Source organism: Drosophila arizonae, chromosome 2 (genome assembly GCF_054131065.1).
Source record: "Drosophila arizonae isolate 15081-1271.41 chromosome 2, UAZ_ARI_1.0, whole genome shotgun sequence".
Taxonomy (NCBI): Eukaryota; Metazoa; Arthropoda; class Insecta; order Diptera; family Drosophilidae; genus Drosophila; species Drosophila arizonae.
This window is the reverse complement of record NC_142922.1, coordinates 23,907,423-23,925,212: the sequence shown is the minus strand read 5'-3', so window position 1 is coordinate 23,925,212 and position 17,790 is coordinate 23,907,423. Positions and strand designations below refer to the sequence as shown.

Below are 17,790 nucleotides of genomic sequence, written 5' to 3'. Positions count from 1 at the left end.
ATCGATAAGTGTAAGTATCAACAGTCCCCACTTCCTTGCCGAAGGACAACAGAAGTAGTCGGCAGACACATACAATTTTCATTTTTGTGTCGCTGTTAAAGCAGAGGCACAATTGCAATCCAATTGGACAACTAGCAATAACCGTTAGTGTTTCAAAGATGCATTGGTGGCGCGATTCCAAATAGATGCAGATGCCGCTGCACTCGACGCACCGTACATAGCCGAAAAATGAACAATTTGGTGAGTGTGTGTGCAGTGTGTATATTTGTAGATTGGTTGGGTGGGATGTGGGTGGGGGTGTATAGGTGTTGGCGTGCATGTATACGTTTGCCCCTGTCTGTGTGTGAAAACTAAATGTGTTTGTGTTTGTGTTTGCATTTACGTTTGTGTGGATACATGAAACCTGATTGCAGGAGCACGTCAAGCACTTTTATCCAGAAAATTACAAATTGGATCTCTCTGAGACAATGAAGGCGGCATTATCCAAAGGCCCAGTGGGCGGGGGCGTGGTCAATGCAGTAAGCAGTAACAACAGTAGCAGTAGCAGCAGCAGTAACATAACTAGCTCCATGGGCGGACCAACACACACCGAAATGCTACAACAGCAGCCAAACGCCGGCGTTGGATATGTTACCGAGAAGCTCTATATGCTGCTGCAGCTTTATCTGCAGAACAAGGGCTGGAACCCGAGCGCCGAACTGTTGCAATGCTTCAGTGATCTGAAGGACAACGCCATGCTGCCCAGTGCCGCCTACTTGCAGTAAGTATAGACAATTAGTAATTCATTCCAGCCAATTCACTGTTTTCCCACACAGAGTCCTGGCCAATCGACTTACTCTGGACTCACAGGGGCGACTTATATTGCGCGATAATGGAAAGATTGTGCTGCCCTTTGAGCATTTTGCCAATGCGGTAATGTTGAAGCACATGTCGGGACCGCATGGTCTGCATCTCAGTGTAGATGCCACGGTGCGCGCGGTCATTGAGTCGTACACCATTGGACGAGATCAGTTCGGCATGGAAAAGGAGTTTATTATTGAAGTGGTGCAATCGTGTCCCAGTCCGGCCTGTCGCTATTATAAGAATCACATGGGCATATCCCCCATGCCTTTTATGGAGCAACAATATCCTGGCGTTAATACGCCTGACTTTTTGCAGCGTCTATCGCATCTCCCCCCAAGCGCTGCGGCAGGAAGTAGCGCTGCAGTTAGTTCGGCTGTTGCCAGTGCTGCTAGTGGCGTACCCAGTGGCAGCAACAACGCTGCTCCTGTCGAGATTGACTTGTCCAAATCGAGCGGCTCCAAGGTGCCGCCACAGTTGCAGCACTTAACTAAACAACAGCAGAGTAGCATACAATCGCAGCTATCGCAAATAAGTGCGGCCGCTGCTGTCGCGCATCATCAGCAGCATCAACAACAGCAGCAACAACAGCAGCAGCAACAACAGCAACAACAACAGCAGCAACAACAGCAGCAACAGGCTCATGCTCAAGCACAGGCAAAACATCAGCAACAGCTTACAGCCGCATTGATTCAACAGCAAAATCGCGTGCTTGCGCAGCAGAGCCTGGAGAAACTTGGCAATCTAAGTGCTTTGGAGAAGCAACGTGTATTCGCACAGCTCGATCCCAAGCATTTTGACCCAATGGCTGTTGCAGCAGCAGCTGCCAATTTGCAAATTCAAGGCATGATGCAGTCACAAGCAGTGGCTGCAGCTGTCGCCTCTAATCAGCAGCAGCCGACGCCGTTAACTACGACTAACTCCTCGGCAACAGTCGGATCTAGCATTGGGGCACAGGTGCATCATACGCATCATTCCTTGCCACCGCCTTCGCAATCGCCGCACTCGTCGTCATCGTCTTCCTCTCACTCATCCATGGATCAGTTTACGCATAAGAGTATCTCTGATTCCTTGCGGTGAGCTCATCTAATTTTTGTCAATCGCTCGATTTAATATCATTGTATACTCTCTCGCAATAGATCCAATTTGGACTCAATTGAATCAAATAAGGATCTGTTGGCGCTGCATAATGGCGCCTGGGCCAGTCACGATGCCAATCGGATTGATCACATGGCAGTTGGCCAGGACAAGATTGTGCGCATATTCTCAGAGCTAATGCGAAACATGTCGCGGATGAAGACATACATACGGCCTTCCATGTGTAAGCCCTATGGCAAGCAAAGCGAGAGCTTGCAGAAGAGTAAGTGAATCTAATCAACTATCAGCTATAGCTATTTTAGCTAAGATATTTATTATTCCTCCACAGCTCTCATGGACACCATTCAGATTGTGCAAACGTTGCGCAATTGCTTGCCGGCACCCCACATTCCTGTTTCGTCCTGGAAGAGCGAAAGTGAGGGTACTGTCGGTGTGGGTGTAGGCGTAGGAGTGGGCGTGGGCGTGCCACAAGGCATGGGTATGAATACGCTTGGCTTGCAATCCAATCGAACGGATAATCTGCACTGAATTGGATTGGAAAGCTCACAATCGAATCAAAATTAAATTACATTAGGTAATATCTTATATTCCTGCGATTCCGAGCATCATACAGTATTTACATAGAATAGAATTTCATCTTTATAGGCCTGGCTCATGGTTTTCCAATTACCTATTATGTGCCATGTTTACCACAAGACTTGATTTCATTTCAATATTTGACTGATATTTTATAACACGATGACACTAGTAGAAAGTTGCGTGTCTCCCATCGTTTAGCTAGTGTCATTATGTCATTAGAATTATGCGCTTAAATCCGGCTAGAGTCTTAGATTAAGCTGCAATCCCTTGAGCTATCCATACTTATAAGATTTCGTTCTTTTCTGTTCTAATTCGATTATTTTGGTATTTGATTTGGCATGAACAAAATTGACGAAGCATATGAATTCAATTGGCAAAAAGTCTGTGATATTTAAATTATGTTAAAAAAAAAGAAACATTTTAACAAAACAAAAACAAATCTAAATTAAATTAATTTTTAACTGTGGGCCCTTTGTTGTGTAAACTACAATTTCCTTTGTGCAATATTACAAGGTGTCTAACTATCTATTCTTAATCACTTTTGTGCAATTGACAACGTTTCACTCATATCAGCAGCGCGCATAGAATTAAAACGACTCAACAATATAAAGAAGGCATCCGGCCTATACTACATAATAAAATGTATTACATATTAAGTATATACATACGGATAAAGAAACATACATACAATTACTTAAGATATTTTGCTATATTGTGTCGTCGGCGGTTGTCACGTAGAAAACGTATAGAAGAGAGTGGAATTGTATTACTTTATAAGCAGCAAGTGGGTTGTAATTCGACTACATACATTCATACACATAAGTTAATCTTATATTTTATTCCATGCTCATACATTGAAATAACCAATTATTATCAAACATACAGTATTAACCAGAAATAAAGACACTTGTAAACCTTTAATATTTGCTTAGCTAAAATAAATATATTTAAATAAACATTACAATATCCATTAAACTTCACCTGTGGAATCCAATTACGTTAGTAGGTTAGTAGATTTTCAATTGTGCGCTCAACTTGCATCGCTTAGTTGGCAACACTGACATTGACCATTGTTGTTTTCATAAGAAACATCGATAGTTACATAATTTATGAGTTGAAAAATATCGCATGAATAATTATTAATCGATACCTACCATCGATATCAACTTCCCTACCGTCTGTGCTTGTGCACTGCGTTTTTCGTTGATAATTTTTTAAAATTAAGTTTTAACGTATTTATTTAGTAATTTATTCGTTTAAAATAGTTGCAAGGTGCCCAACAAACATTCAGCAACGCTATGCTTTTTATTTTGTGTATTTTTTTGCGCGCGTTTCGTGTGAAAATGTGAAAAACATTGCCGATGGTATTGGTAATTGGAGAACGTTTTTTCTATTATTTTATCTCCTCCTCTTCCGCTTCGTTTTGTGTCGTGCTACGCTCTTTGTACTCCTGCTCGCTCTAATCATATGCCCGTCAATTGTGAATATGTGTGAAAGTAAATAACAAAATATGTGGCGCATTTCTAAAATAAAACTGCGGTGTAAACGCATGGATGGCTACAAAAAAAAATAATTGTTGAGATTCCAACAACATAAGATGATAGCAGACGCTCCCCCAATACGGTGCCGAGCTGGCATATTTAGGTACGCGACGCCGTCAACTTGTGCGATAATCAACGGCCGCGCACTGCTCACTGTGCGCAAGGAATTTACAACAACAAAAACAATGTTTTGTGCGCGCTTAGAGAACAATAATGAAATGTGAAACTATAGATTAACATTTTTACTGATACGAAGTCAGCTCGATGAGTACCTAATAAATTTCGTAGTGGACTACGCAGCATCTTAAAACATATGGCAATACATATGTGTATGTATGTATACGTCCGAAGTCCAATAGGTCGTGTTGATAACCATATTTGTGATTATGCGTAGATTTTTTATTTGTATTAATTTTTTTAATTCGTCAAAGAGTTGTTTTTAAAATTATATACCGGCTTTGTTGGTTATATAAGTAGTTATTGTTGCTATCTGTTGAATGCAACTAAAAACTATGAATTGTTCATAACCTAGGACACATTCCATACTGCGCCTGTTGTTGTTGCACATAAAGCAACCAAGCATGTAAATTTAAACGTACGCTTAAATTAAAAATTAAACAAAATGGCAGTTGGAGCACGCAGCAATGTTCTTGGGTGTGAGCGCCGGACACTCGCTCAGAGAGCGACAGAGAAAGAGAGTGAGAGAGAGAGGCAAACGAGTGAAGTAGCGAGTATTGCTCGTGGCTTGAGTTAACGTGGAAAGTGTTTGTCTGTGTAAGAACATGTGTGTGTATGTGTGTATGTAACAGAGTGTGGAGTAAAAAGATGGAGCACAAGATATATAAAAACAAAATGCAAGCATTTAAAAACAAGAACAAGTGCAAAACAAATATGAAATTATAAAACTTAAAAACGTTTTTATCTTTCTTTCGTAATTTAGAGTTTCTCAACAGCAGTGAAAATAACTGCTGTGTGCAGCAACAGTGACGACAAATGTGTGTAGATGTGTGCGTGTGCATGTATGCTGAAAGAAAAACAACACAAATAAGAAAAAATAAAATCGAAAAGGAACAGAAACAGAGAAATTACTTCTATATGCATATATACGGAAATTAATGTAAAGTGTAGCGACAACAAAAAAGCATAACTAATGTACGGCGTAAAAATGCTGCAGCTACTGCTGGTACGGCTGAAAAAATGACCGATGAGCGCAACGGTAACGGCAATAAGAGCAATATTAACAGCAGCAGCAACAACAATAGTAGTCCAACAAGCGTTGCCAGCCACAGCAGTAGCAACAGTACAAGCAGCAACAGCAACAGCAACAGCAACAACGAACGTTTAATTGCAGAGGCGGCTGCAAAATTTTTACTCAAAAATGGTATAAACGGCACAAATACAGCAGCAGCAGCCGCAGCAGCCACACTGCTAACAGCAGCTGCAGCTGCTGTTACATTTCAACTTCCTGCCGCACCAGAACTGAAGCCAACAACGTCGGCAACAGCAACAAACGCAACCAATTCAGCGACATCTTCTTCAACAGCAACATCAACATCCAATGGCACCTCGCCCACATTATCATCAACTAAAACAAACAGCAGCAGCAATAGTAGCAGTAGCAGCTCAAGTCTCATTATGGCGACGGCCTCTGCTACCGCGCTCGTTGCCGGTGGAGCAGGCGTTACAGCTCCAAAGGCGCCTGTCGATGTTATGTCCGGCGTCCTGGACTATAGCGCATTGAATAGCCCCAGCGCTACAAAGAGCAGCAAATTTGTGGGCACAGGCAACGGCAGCAGTAGCTTTGATATGGGCAGGCATCCATTATCAATGCACAGCAATAACAACATGTCCGGCTGTGGTGGCCGGCTCCAGTTTTTTAAAGGTTAGCAAATTGTTTGTAATATATCAATAGATAATTTGTTTGTCTCTCGTATTACGTTTATCTAACTAACGAAAAAAAATTTATTTTTCTCGGTTTATTTTACAGAAGGTAAATTCATATTGGAACTAGCACGTGGCGATAAAGGCAGCTGGGTATCAGTACCGCGTAAGCCATTCCGCACACCATCGGCAGCGACTTCGGCCACAGTAACGCCCACATCGGCAGTGACAACAACGTATCCAAAGAATGAAAATTCCACATCATTAAGCTGTAAGTTTTAGATGGCTTTATTAGTATAGAGTACCATTTCAACAATTTATATGCTTTCAGTTTCCGATGACAATAGCTCCATTCAGTCATCACCTTGGCAGCGTGACCAACCCTGGAAGCAGACGCGACCCCGTCGTGGCATTTCCAAAGAACTGTCGCTCTACTACCAGCGTCCCAGGCACAATGTGCTTAGCCAAAGTGCACGACAGGCTGCAATGCGTAAGCGAAGGCGTCCCTACGAGCCAACAATTGCAACTGAGAATCATCAATCAATCTTTGAGCGCGTTTCTACCCAGGAAAATGGTGATGACACGCTTAAAGCTATTGAAATTGATACAAAGACACCAGAAGTGCAGTCGGATGAGATTAAGTCGGAAGCAATCAAGGAGCAATTGACTGAGAGCAAGATGGAATCGAAGGCAAAGCCGTGTTCCAGTGACAACAAAGACTCGAATGATACAACAGCGAAAGCTGAGGCAACATTAGAGAAAATGAACACAAGTGAAGATGAGGATGCTATGTCGGTGACAGTGGACGAGGGGGCGGCTGCAACATGTGATGGTTTGGTGAATGGCAATGCGAGTGAAGTAAATGGTGATCCCAAAGCACACACTAAGTGTGAGACAGCCAGTGAAAAAGACACAAGGAAAACAGGAGCACCAACAACAAAATCAACAACGACGATGACAGACATAAGACTTAAAAAGCAGAAACCCAGAGCCAAGCTCAATAGCATCATACAGAAATTAATTGACGGCGTGCCTGCGCGCCTAGAGCAATTGTCAAAGACACCAGCTACGGGGGCGGCAACAGCGTCAACTGTGGTTTCAACAGCAGATCGCATCAGCAGCAACAGCAGCGGTGGCGGAGCCATCGGTAGTCTAAGTCACTCTTTGGCGCATAAGGTAACAATTGCTATTCATTTGTTACCAAATTAATATCCATTTTTATTTATATGTATTCATTTGCACTTGTTTCGATCTTTTAGGTCTCGCCGCCATCGTCGGCAGCGGCTGCCAGCCGTCTAGTCGAATATCATCATCATCAACATGTGTCTCCACGCAAGCGCATTCTGCGTGAATTCGAGAAGGTATCGCTGGAGGATAACAATGGCTGCGTCAACAATGGTAGTGGAGTTGGTGGCGGGATTAGCGGTGGCGCCGGGGGAAAGCGTAGTCGTGCAAAAGGCAGCACGACAACCAGCGTAGTGGCCACCAAATCGATGCCCATCAATTTGGCGCCGCCACAGGCTAAAGTTTTGGCAACGCCCACAACTTCATCGACCTCCGTAGCAGTAGCAGCAGCAGCCGTAGCAACGCAACCGACCCGACTGAATAGCTCATATAGCATACACTCATTATTGGGTGGCAGCGGTAGCAGCTCCTCCAAGAAGAGCCATGACCAGCCGGCCGCAATAATCAGCAACGTGCATCATCAGCATCACCATCATCACTCATTGTACGCCACTTCCGCCAATTACCCACGCTCGACGCTCAATTCACCCAAGTCACCGGAAATGGGAGGCAGTAATGGGGGTAAGTCGCCGTCACATGCAGCTAGTAAGAAGCAACGTTCGCCACCTTATGTAGCTGCTGGATCACCGTTACCTGTCGACTATGGACGACGCACACCGCCAGATAGCTATAAGTTGGCACAAGCGCACGCACAGCAGCTACAGCATCATTCCTTCTATGCTCCATATGGTGGCGCTACTGTTTCGCCGCACATTCCACAGACGGGTGGTGGTTCCGGCTCACGTGATTTGTTATCACCGCCTCGATCTTCCACCGCCTCGCCACGGGAGCCAGCAGCAGCTTCAGTTGCTGCTAATACACCGCACCGCACAGTGCCCAAAAAGACTGCATCGATTCGACGCGAATTCGCTTCACCTACTGCCAGCAATAGTAATAGCAGTAGCGCGGCCAACAGTTGCCCCTCGCCAGGCGAGCGCAGCACTTCGTCCCCGGAACGGCGGCATCTTCAATTGCAACGTGGCTCGCCTAGCGCTGTTGCTGCAGCTTCTGGTTCGCCATTACACTATTACATGTATCCGCCAACGCAGCTGAATGGCAGCGGCACGGGCAGTCCACATGGAATAGCGCCGAATGCAACGCCCACAACAAGTAGCGCCGCGGTTGCCGCAGCTGCTGCTGCGGCTGCAGCAGCATACATTCCATCGGTAGTCTCGCCCTCTCTCTACCATCCTTACATATCGACGCTTGCCGCGTTGCGTCACAATCCGCTGTGGGTGCAGCATTACCAGGCAGGTGCATCGCCACTATTGCCGCCACCGCCTCCGCATCCACATTCGCATCCACAGACGAGTAGTGCGGCTGGAGCACGATTATCACCACAATCGCCGTATCATCCATTTAGCTATAATGGTGTTAATGCGGCCGCTGTGGCAGTCGCAGCGGCTGCGGCAGCCTCTGCTTTTGGGCAGCCAACATCGAATCCGCATCTGGGACATCAAACGCATCCAGGGGCTTTGGGACACCATAATACGCCGCCTACACATTTGGCTGAGCACAGAACGCATACGCCAAAACTGACTGATATCTGTACTGATCAAGTGTCTGCAGCATCCAGTCATCGCACCACCATCTCCAGTTTATCGGCAGGCTCAAGCGTGCCTATAACGTCTGCAGGTACAACGCAAGGTGGTGGTGGTGCAGGCAGCGGCAGCACTATTAACTCAGTACAATCCGCAATGTTTCAAAATAGTAGTCTAAGAAATGAACTAAGTTCAGGTGAGCGTAATTGAGTAAAATAGGAAATTAAAATATTAAAACTAATTATAACATTCAATTTCAGACTTACCACTGAATCTGTCAAAACACTGAGACATTCGCGTTCACTCTAACATCCTCCTGGCCCCATCCATCCCAGCAGTTTCAGTGTGCGTTTGGGCAACCCTTTGAGTTAAGTACATTATTGCACTAGTAGCGCTTAAGACGACATTCAAACAACACTACACACATAAAACTTACGGATAAGTTCGCTGCTATTTATTAGTTGTAACTCAATTGTTTTGCATTAAGATAGCTAGGGTTTATTTTAAGGCCGAGAGACAATTTAATCCACAAAGAAGAAAGAACAACTGCGAGTTTTTCTATACATATTTTAAAATGTTTTCAAAACCGTTCCAAAACCCGTTAGGAATATAATTAACTAACATACACTTTATTTGGCCAACATATTCAATAACCAAACTTATGAATAATATGATATAAATATATATATTTTTGTATATTCCCATAGGATGCACGTCTTAAAGAATCTCAAAAAATATTTAAAGGCCATTATTTCAATGTCAGGGTACAAAATAAATTTTGTTTAAACTGTTCATTGAGTAGGTGGACCTAAGATTTTTTTTATCAAAACATTTCCTTGAACAGACTGAACTTAAAATTTTTAGAGAATGAAAAAAAGCGGTAATAAATTTAACATAAGCCACTGCATCTTAATTTTTTTGTATGTATGTGTGTATATGTAACAAAACATTTTGAAAAATAAGAAAAAAAACACTAAATAAAAAACAAATCAGATTTTTAAAGAATGCGTGTGCCTTTGAACATGAAAATAAAACTAGGAAGTAAAAAAAAACAGAGTAATTTACTACAATACAACTAATTACAAATGAAAACATTCACACATATACAAAACCAGCAACGTTATTCTAAAAAGCATACTTAACTGTATAAAAAAGGTCCATAATACAAATGTAAATTGAAAATAGTTGACATTCGATTTTATATTAAGTCCTGGCCATACCTTTTTAATAAGAAATTTTATGCAATAATTTTAAAACTGAATATAATCCATTCTATATTTTTAAATGGATATGTAACAAAATAGTATTTATTATTTTGCTATGTTTTCATTTGATGTTCACAATACTAGCAAAAAAATAAGCAATTTGAATTAATTAATTGGATAGTCTAAGACTAAAGCTTGTACAAGCTTATCTTAAACATTTCAATTGATATAATTAAAAATTATCCTTTATGGCTGCACTTAATATAAAATAGTTGTTTCGCCAACATTAAATCAAAATTGCTAAAATGTACAAAAAGAATGCTACGTCTACATATACAGAAAATATTTACATACAAGAAACACAGACCTAAATTTCGTACAACTGAAACTAATACAAATAATTAACGAAATGAATATAAATATTCCTAAAACTAAAAAGACAAAAATATTTCTCATATTTTCTAAATTATTTATAAAATACAAATGACTATTTATATGTTATGCTATAAGTAAAAATAGTTGTAATATTTGTAAATACAGTATTTTTACACCGACAACAATGTAACAACAGAAAAAAATGAGTAAATAGATTACCCATATAAAAACTATTTTTTTAAAGGATATTAAATTCATATACTGATGTATACACAATAATAAAACCTAAACGATTCAAACCCTAAAATTATTTTCAACTGAACGTTAACACTCTTTTACAGTTAACGTTAGTTTCATAAAATAAAAACAAATAACTTAAATTTCCATAAATTATTATTCCGCCTAGGGTCTACAATTTTGTTAAATTTATATTATATATAACTGTGTATAACGTTTTTATTTGATAACAATTGTATGCCCTTCTTAATTATTTTTCGTCAAATTGTTTATATGTAGAACGCTGGCAACGTTTGTTTAAGTGTACTGTGTGCATTTAAGATGTTGATTAGCGAGGTTTCAAACACTAAAAACGCGAACCTAACTGAAAAACGCGCTATAGGGTTATATAGTATAGTAAACTTATATTGAATATTTCTTCGTCTATATGGTCAAAAGATTAGTGTAAAGTAAACCAGAAACAAAACTAGTTTTAAACAAATAATATATTTTATATACATGCATAAAACTGAAACTGAATTATTGATGTCAAATAAAATTTATACTAAATGAATTTGATATAGTTTTGATTTGTGAATATTGTGCGCACAAACACATTAATTTTAAGGTAAGTTGTCAAACCTTAAATTGTTTTCAAAAGATACTCTTCCCTAAAAAAACAATATTTTCTTGGTTTGCATACAGTCTATTAAAGAAGCACATTTTTATTTATTTTTGTTATTTCGATTACAGTATACATCATTTATTTATGTTATCTGTCGTAATATATGCTTGCATATATTTATAAATTACCCGGCGTATTTATTATTTCCCTCTCTTGTTGTTTAAATGTTTGTATGTAATTAGTTATTTTGAATTGCTTTTATCTTCCAGATATATTATCTTAATAAAATAAACATAGGGTTACAAAAACCAAAAACTGTCAATGCAGCAATTAGAAAAATTGGAGTATAATATAATAACTTAACATAAACAAAAAGCCTAATGATAAATACATATTTTAATAGGATACATTCGTGATAATTTTTATAGGTCAGCGTTGCTTTGGATTCAGTCGCTCAAAACCCAGGTAAGTTAAAGACAAAAAATTTTGGAAAACAGTTTTTACAATTTGTTGAAGCAATTATGGAGACAGTCAACAGTATATATGGCCTAACATAGTGAACACATGATTTCTAACTTAGTTAAATGATTTATAAAAAATTGTATAACTTTTCAGAAAATAACCAACGATCAAAATAATAAGGAGCACTTAACCATATGTTTCAAAAAAGGATGGTCGAAGTTAAAGTCCAGTTTAAATATATAATTTAATTGTTTTAATTGGTAATATCGAATTAATGACGTTTTCAATCTAAGGTCGCATGACACATCACTTTTACAAATGCGACCAGACCTATCGCTTCTTTTTGTTTATGCACTTGCGAAAACTGTTCTAGATATTTCGGCTAATAATAATTCTTATTTTATGCTTATATTAAATACACACTTTTGCGTGTTCCCAATCAATCCATAATATACAGCATTTGCATTGTAATTGTATGCTGTGTTCAGAACATGGTTTGCCGTACTTTACTGACCTGATCCACGATGTAAATCACTCCGACCGACAACGGTCTAATATTACAAGCAAAAAAAAAAAAAAACAAACAAGTTGTTTTTGCAGTTAACACAGGAGTTTACATAATAACAGTATCAATAATAATATGCATATCGATTAAACAATACAAAAAATTACACGCTTACTTTAAATATATATATTAATAGGATACATTCATAATCATAATTTATATGGGCGTAGAATCCTTTATCAATCAAAAGAATGTAAAATCATTGAACAAATTCTACAGGTCGACAAGAAAACATTACAGAAAATATAGAAATAAAGCACTTATGGGGCGACAGAAGCGTATGGTCTGTTATAACTATTTCTAATCTGTGTAAGTGTGTGTGGGTGTATATGTGTATCTTGACCTTATATAGTGAACACATAGTTTTGAACTTTTTTGTGGTTGTATTACATAAAAAAATTGTACTACGCCTCATCCGAAAACGTAAACATAGAAATGTAGACCGATATACAGGACCTGTGGATACTGAGGGAGTGCGTATGTCTGTGTGCATGTGGTATGAACTCGTGACTACAAATTTTAGTTGTAGTTCACTGTTTGTTGTTTTTAGAGAAATTGTGTGAGGCCCAATTCAGTGACGTTTTCCATGAATTGGCCAAAGCTTCACTGAATTTCGCTTGGAAATGTTTACGTGCATTTTCCTCCGTGTAGTCCAGCACCTATTTAAAAACATATTAGATACGTGCGAGCTATAAGGAAATTATACTTACCAAAGTCTCACGTAAATAGTTCAGGTCCTTCTCTGAGGATAGTTCCGGCAGTCCCGTTGAAATCATCATTGAGAATAGCGATAAAATAAGGCAACCATGTTTGCGTAATATTAAAAATGCCTAAATGGTATTTCAAATTCGTGTTTAATTTTAATTTTCGATAAGAATCTAATGCTGTATTTCAACTTACGCGCTCACACAACTCCTGGAAGTAGCAAAACTCCTTTGCCTCGCGGTCAATACAGCCTTTGTTGATGACGTAGACAAAGTCGTGGGTAAGCACAAAGGGCACACGTTCGCGTCGCACTCCGAACTTCTCTTTAAAGTGGCCCAAAATATGGCCGAAGTCAATATGGAAGAGCTATAAATGGTGAACCAGGATTATTTTTCTGTACTGTAAAGAAAACAGATTCACTCACCTGTCCATTACGCTTGACCATTATATTGTCTGAATGACGATCGGCGACGCCCAACACGTAGGTGGCAACGCAGTAGCCAGCACAGCTGAGCGTAAACTCATTGATGGCTTTGTTAAGTTTCTCGGGCGCCTTATTGTGCTCCTTGAGCCAACTGTAGAGCGAACCCTTTTTAAATGGTGATGTTGCCGAAAACATGCCCTTTAACTTTTGTATATTAGCTATTGTCTCCGAATGACGAACCACCTCTATCATGCCTAATCGTTGTTCCATGCTGATGCAGTTGTAGATGTTCATACGCAAATCCAATCTATGATAAATAACTTTCGATCAGTAAAAACACCCTCAGCTAAGTGATAGCCTAAAATTAAAACGAACCCTTCACGTTTCCACAACTGATCCATGACACGTAGCATTTGCAGTGTAAGCATGTCCTGGCGCAGATCATCGCCATTTTTAAATATGATGTACACATCATTGGCCGTCTGATCCACGTTTTCGAATACTACCCAGAGCGGTCGCATTTTGCTATCCATGACCTTACATTTGTCGGGTGTGACACGCCTGCATCTAAAGCTCGGGTTTAAAGGGTTTTGTATATTTTGGAAGATGCCGTTGTTGTGTTCGTTGCGGAGAAAATCCTGCAATACGGAGCGTACTTTGTCCTTGCTCCCCTTTTTGGCTAACACGGATCCCACCTTTAACTTTTCTAGCACCTCGAGTTGCTTTCGCAGCGGCTTTACATGCTGATTGCAGCCTTTAAGATAAGCTTCCAGAAGTAGACCAAACCGTGTCTGCATGCAGGGCGTATGCATTTCGGACCGCAGATGCCAGAAAAAGTAATGTCCAATGCGTTGGTTACGCAGAGCTCGTTGCAGCAAAAATATTACCAAATCATTTGCTAAATACGATTCGTGCTTAATTGCCTGTACCAGCTGTAATAAGTACAGCAGCAGTTCCTCATCTCTGCAAAATATTATAAATACGTAAGAAACCTACTTTTTACAGCGTCCTAGCATACTCACTTGAGATTATGCAGACACTTGATGGCGAATCCGCGCACTGCTGGATCTGGATAGGCATAGTCTAGCAGTTCCAGTGAGCGTTCAATGGATATAAGGGGCCACATCTTGAGCAAATACCAAATATCAGACACATCATCGCGATCTTTCCAGTACACACATTGCAACAATACAGACAAATCCTCTGGAAATTCGCGCAAAATATCGTTTCTGCAAAACACAAATATTTTTTAGTTTTTTGATGATAAACGAATGAATAAATTATCTCAACTTACTTATGTTCCCATATGGTATTGCGATCCTGGTCAACCATTTCGTAAATTTTGTCTTTGCCCGAATAATTCGCTAATAGGGCACCAAGCTCCTCTATACTTAGCGATTGCTTATCACGATTGGAGTACGCTCGTTCTGCTGCATATTGTAGAACTTCATCCTCGCTAGGATAACAGATAGCTTCGTCGTTGCAATTTTCATTGGTGCCTTGGTGGAATGTCAGATGCACCATAGCACAACCGTCTACGCGTGGATTGGACTCGACAGTGCCCAGCGGATAAAACACATCATCCGACTGGATGTCGTCTGCATAGGTCCAGGTGTATAGTGTTTGACGTCCCTTACGCAACTGGTCTTTATAGTCAAAAATCGTTGTATTGACCCAGGCCAATGGATTGTTGTTGTAGAAGTCATCCTTAAGCGTGCTGGTATTATTAGACGATTTCTTCGAGCGCGACATTTTGGTCACTTCGAATACCACAATACACAGACGCGTCATTCGTGGCAGGTTGCGCATTTGAATATCAAATGTCATGACGTTTTCATCAAATTGAAAGTCCTGCGAATTGCCTTGGCTAGGCGCATCGACGGTGCGCTGCGAGCACAATTTTCGCTTTCCATGATAGAGACCAACATGGACGCCAACTTTAAAAGCTCGAGCACGATCGAAGTTGACATTTGTGACGCCATGCATTGTTAATGTGAAATTCACATTTTCCAAATTCCATATCACATTACAGGGCTCTAATGGGATTTGTGCGATTTGATTATTTGGATTTTGGGGCTTCTTTTGACCCAGACTTTTCTGATTGTAGTGATTGATGTAGCACTCGAGCCGCAGTACCGACTGCAGCACCACATTTGGCACGGCTGCATCGGAGAGCGTTTCTTGTATGTACAGGAATTGTATCAGCGGATGATCACCAAACAGATACTCATCACGGCCGCTCACTTTGAGTATATAGTCGGAGGCACGATCGTTCATCTTCATCTGTGAGCGGTTCATCTTCTGAAGCGTGCTTTCGATCAATGAGAGTGGCGTATCATGCTCCAGTACGGACAGCGTGAATGTGCTCTGATCATTCTCGTTCTTGACGGCAATCAAAAATGCCGAGCTTGGATGACGTTGTCGTATTAGTTCTGGCATGGCTGTCGAGTTGGCAAGCCGCAGTGGATGCTCGTAGAGCAATCGCTGCTGCCACGTATATCTCGATCGCTCCAGTTTAATTTCATCAGAGACTTCTGTCACCTTAGCGCGAAAATAATCTACCTCAGGAGAACCTTGAGTGTTTTGATGATCGAACGATGTGCCAATTATGTCCGTAACCATTTTGGTTAGCTCATAGTCGCTGGAAAAGGTGGTCGAGTCGCTGCGTTCCCTAAGGCTAAGCAAGCCAAAGTACGGCTGGACCTCGAACAGACGCTTCGTCTCGTCTGTATATGGCTCGATCGTATAGGACGATATGCCACATATTTGATAATCGCAGGCATCCTTAATCATATAGCTCAATGGTAGATATCTAGCCTGTGCCAATATTTCCTCTTTTACCTCTCGAATTGTGGCCGTGGACTTGACGTGCAAATAGATTGTCGAACCGTTGAAAATCAGGCATGTTAAATGGACAGTATCCGGCGGATCATACTTCCAGAGATCAATTGAGAATCTGCTGAACATGTATGTCTCGTTGGAGATATACAGTGTATCGCCCATGGCTGTTTTTTTTTTTCTTTTAAATATATATGTATATGTTAAAAGTAATTTAATATATGTCTATATATATTAGAGTAAAATACTCTATCTGGCTCTCTTTGTTGCACTCTTGATCGTTCGCTTGTCTTTTAATCGTTTCGCATGCAGTTTCGATTTTGTTGCGCTTTATTATCAACAGTTTTTCCTTTAATTTTTGTTGTAGTAATTGGTATACATTTTAAGTGCATATTGTTTTTGTTTCGTTTGAGTTTTTCCATTTAAGCGTTGGCCTTCTCTGTAGGGGAATAAAATCAAAAGGTGGCATTGAGTAATTGCAAAAGCAAACAGATGGAAATAAGTCGCCCACTTTGATAAGATGTGGCAATAGTTAAGACTTTCTAATGGAAAAGTTTGAATCGGTTTAAAATCAGTTCAGTTCGGTATGAACCGAATTGTTACGTTGAATTTTATAAAAATTAGCAATTTAATGATTTTTGTTATAAACTTAAACATCCAATGGTAGATCAATCAATTAAAATATTAAATTTGTAATTAATAAAGAAAAAAAGACTCGAAGATTTAGAAATTTTAGTTAGCCGTATGGATTAAATAAGGCTCCAAAAGATTGACTTTATATTTAGTATGAATCATACATTATAGCTACAAATATGCACAGCGGGGAGGTATTGCGGCGGTGTCGGCGACGGCAGCGGCAATGGCGAATAAGCAAAAAAAAGAAATCCAAATCGTATGACGAAGCTGGCATACTCTACGTGGTATTATGCTATAATTCATAACTACTGTTCGCTACTTTTTTGTACTATCATTAATATAGTTAAGATTAAAACTCTAATTCCTGTTGAAGGCCAATGTTGTTGACCCCATATTTGCGCACTTTCATCATTGACGTGCCTAGGCACAACACAAAGCGGTCGTACTTTACACGAGTTAGTGTAAGTTATTAAGTTACGCGGCACGGCCTTTGGCACCGGAGTCTCATCTCTAAGTCGCGATGCTTAAATATTTTTAGTGCATTGAAAAGCAACAAAACGCAATTAATGTTTGCAGCTGATTAATTTCTAATATATTTCAAACTTTTCCATTTGTTTTTACTGTTGTTTTTATTACCGAGTCTCTCTTTACACACACACACACATATACACATGCATATATACATGTACATATATATTTTTTGGGTGTGCGCTGCGCAAGCCTGCTTGTTTTTGACCCGTCCGACAATGGCCGCGCGTTTGCTAACACAAATTACTGGTGCACCACAAACAACTCAATCAAACCGTTAATAAATTATTTTTAAAACTTATAATTCTTTTTATTTTGATGATCTCTTCTCTCCTTGTTTACTTGTTGAAAGAAGTAGTGCTGTATAGGGCTCTTTTTTTCAACGACGGCGAGCTGTACAATCGAAACGATAACGATAAACTTAACGAAAGTATCGTGGTTTGTTCA

The 17,790-nt window shown here is 40.1% G+C and overlaps 3 protein-coding genes across 9 annotated transcripts; 2 read left to right on the top strand and 1 right to left on the bottom strand.

The window, feature by feature from the left end:
* Positions 1 to 19: 19 nt before the first annotated feature.
* LOC108620953 (uncharacterized) lies at positions 20 to 5,125 on the top strand. Of its 3 annotated transcripts, none has more exons than XM_089476267.1 (6): positions 20 to 240; positions 414 to 760; positions 816 to 1,916; positions 1,980 to 2,200; positions 2,267 to 2,512; positions 4,999 to 5,125. In XM_089476267.1, the coding sequence occupies exons 1-5, from the start codon at positions 229 to 231 to the stop codon at positions 2,464 to 2,466; spliced, it is 1,881 nt and encodes a 626-aa protein (XP_089332393.1). In that variant the 5' UTR covers positions 20 to 228; the 3' UTR covers positions 2,467 to 2,512; positions 4,999 to 5,125. The 3 variants fall into 3 exon arrangements, with proteins under 3 accessions (XP_089332393.1, XP_089332392.1, XP_017873493.1); XM_089476266.1 differs by lacking the exon at positions 4,999 to 5,125 and adding an exon at positions 2,584 to 3,438; XM_018018004.2 differs by lacking the exon at positions 4,999 to 5,125 and having other exon boundaries at positions 2,267 to 3,438.
* Positions 5,126 to 5,250: 125 nt separating this feature from the next.
* Positions 5,251 to 11,134, top strand: H (transcriptional corepressor hairless). The gene is made up of 5 exons (XM_018017997.2): positions 5,251 to 5,940; positions 6,046 to 6,210; positions 6,271 to 7,115; positions 7,199 to 8,960; positions 9,025 to 11,134. Exons 1-5 carry the CDS (start codon positions 5,256 to 5,258, stop codon positions 9,051 to 9,053), a joined length of 3,486 nt encoding a protein of 1,161 aa, XP_017873486.2. The 5' UTR covers positions 5,251 to 5,255; the 3' UTR covers positions 9,054 to 11,134.
* Positions 11,135 to 11,885: 751 nt separating this feature from the next.
* On the bottom strand, positions 11,886 to 17,707 carry Pi3K92E (phosphatidylinositol 3-kinase 92E). Of its 5 annotated transcripts, none has more exons than XM_018018002.2 (8): positions 17,452 to 17,707; positions 14,636 to 16,618; positions 14,364 to 14,570; positions 13,717 to 14,304; positions 13,342 to 13,648; positions 13,113 to 13,283; positions 12,923 to 13,042; positions 11,886 to 12,871 (listed from the first exon to the last, which is right to left on the bottom strand). In XM_018018002.2, the coding sequence occupies exons 2-8, from the start codon at positions 16,342 to 16,344 to the stop codon at positions 12,743 to 12,745; spliced, it is 3,231 nt and encodes a 1,076-aa protein (XP_017873491.1). In that variant the 5' UTR covers positions 16,345 to 16,618; positions 17,452 to 17,707; the 3' UTR covers positions 11,886 to 12,742. The 5 variants fall into 5 exon arrangements, with proteins under 5 accessions (XP_017873491.1, XP_089332386.1, XP_089332388.1 ...); XM_089476260.1 differs by lacking the exon at positions 17,452 to 17,707 and adding an exon at positions 17,262 to 17,415; XM_089476262.1 differs by lacking the exon at positions 17,452 to 17,707 and adding an exon at positions 17,267 to 17,415.
* Positions 17,708 to 17,790: the final 83 nt, after the last annotated feature.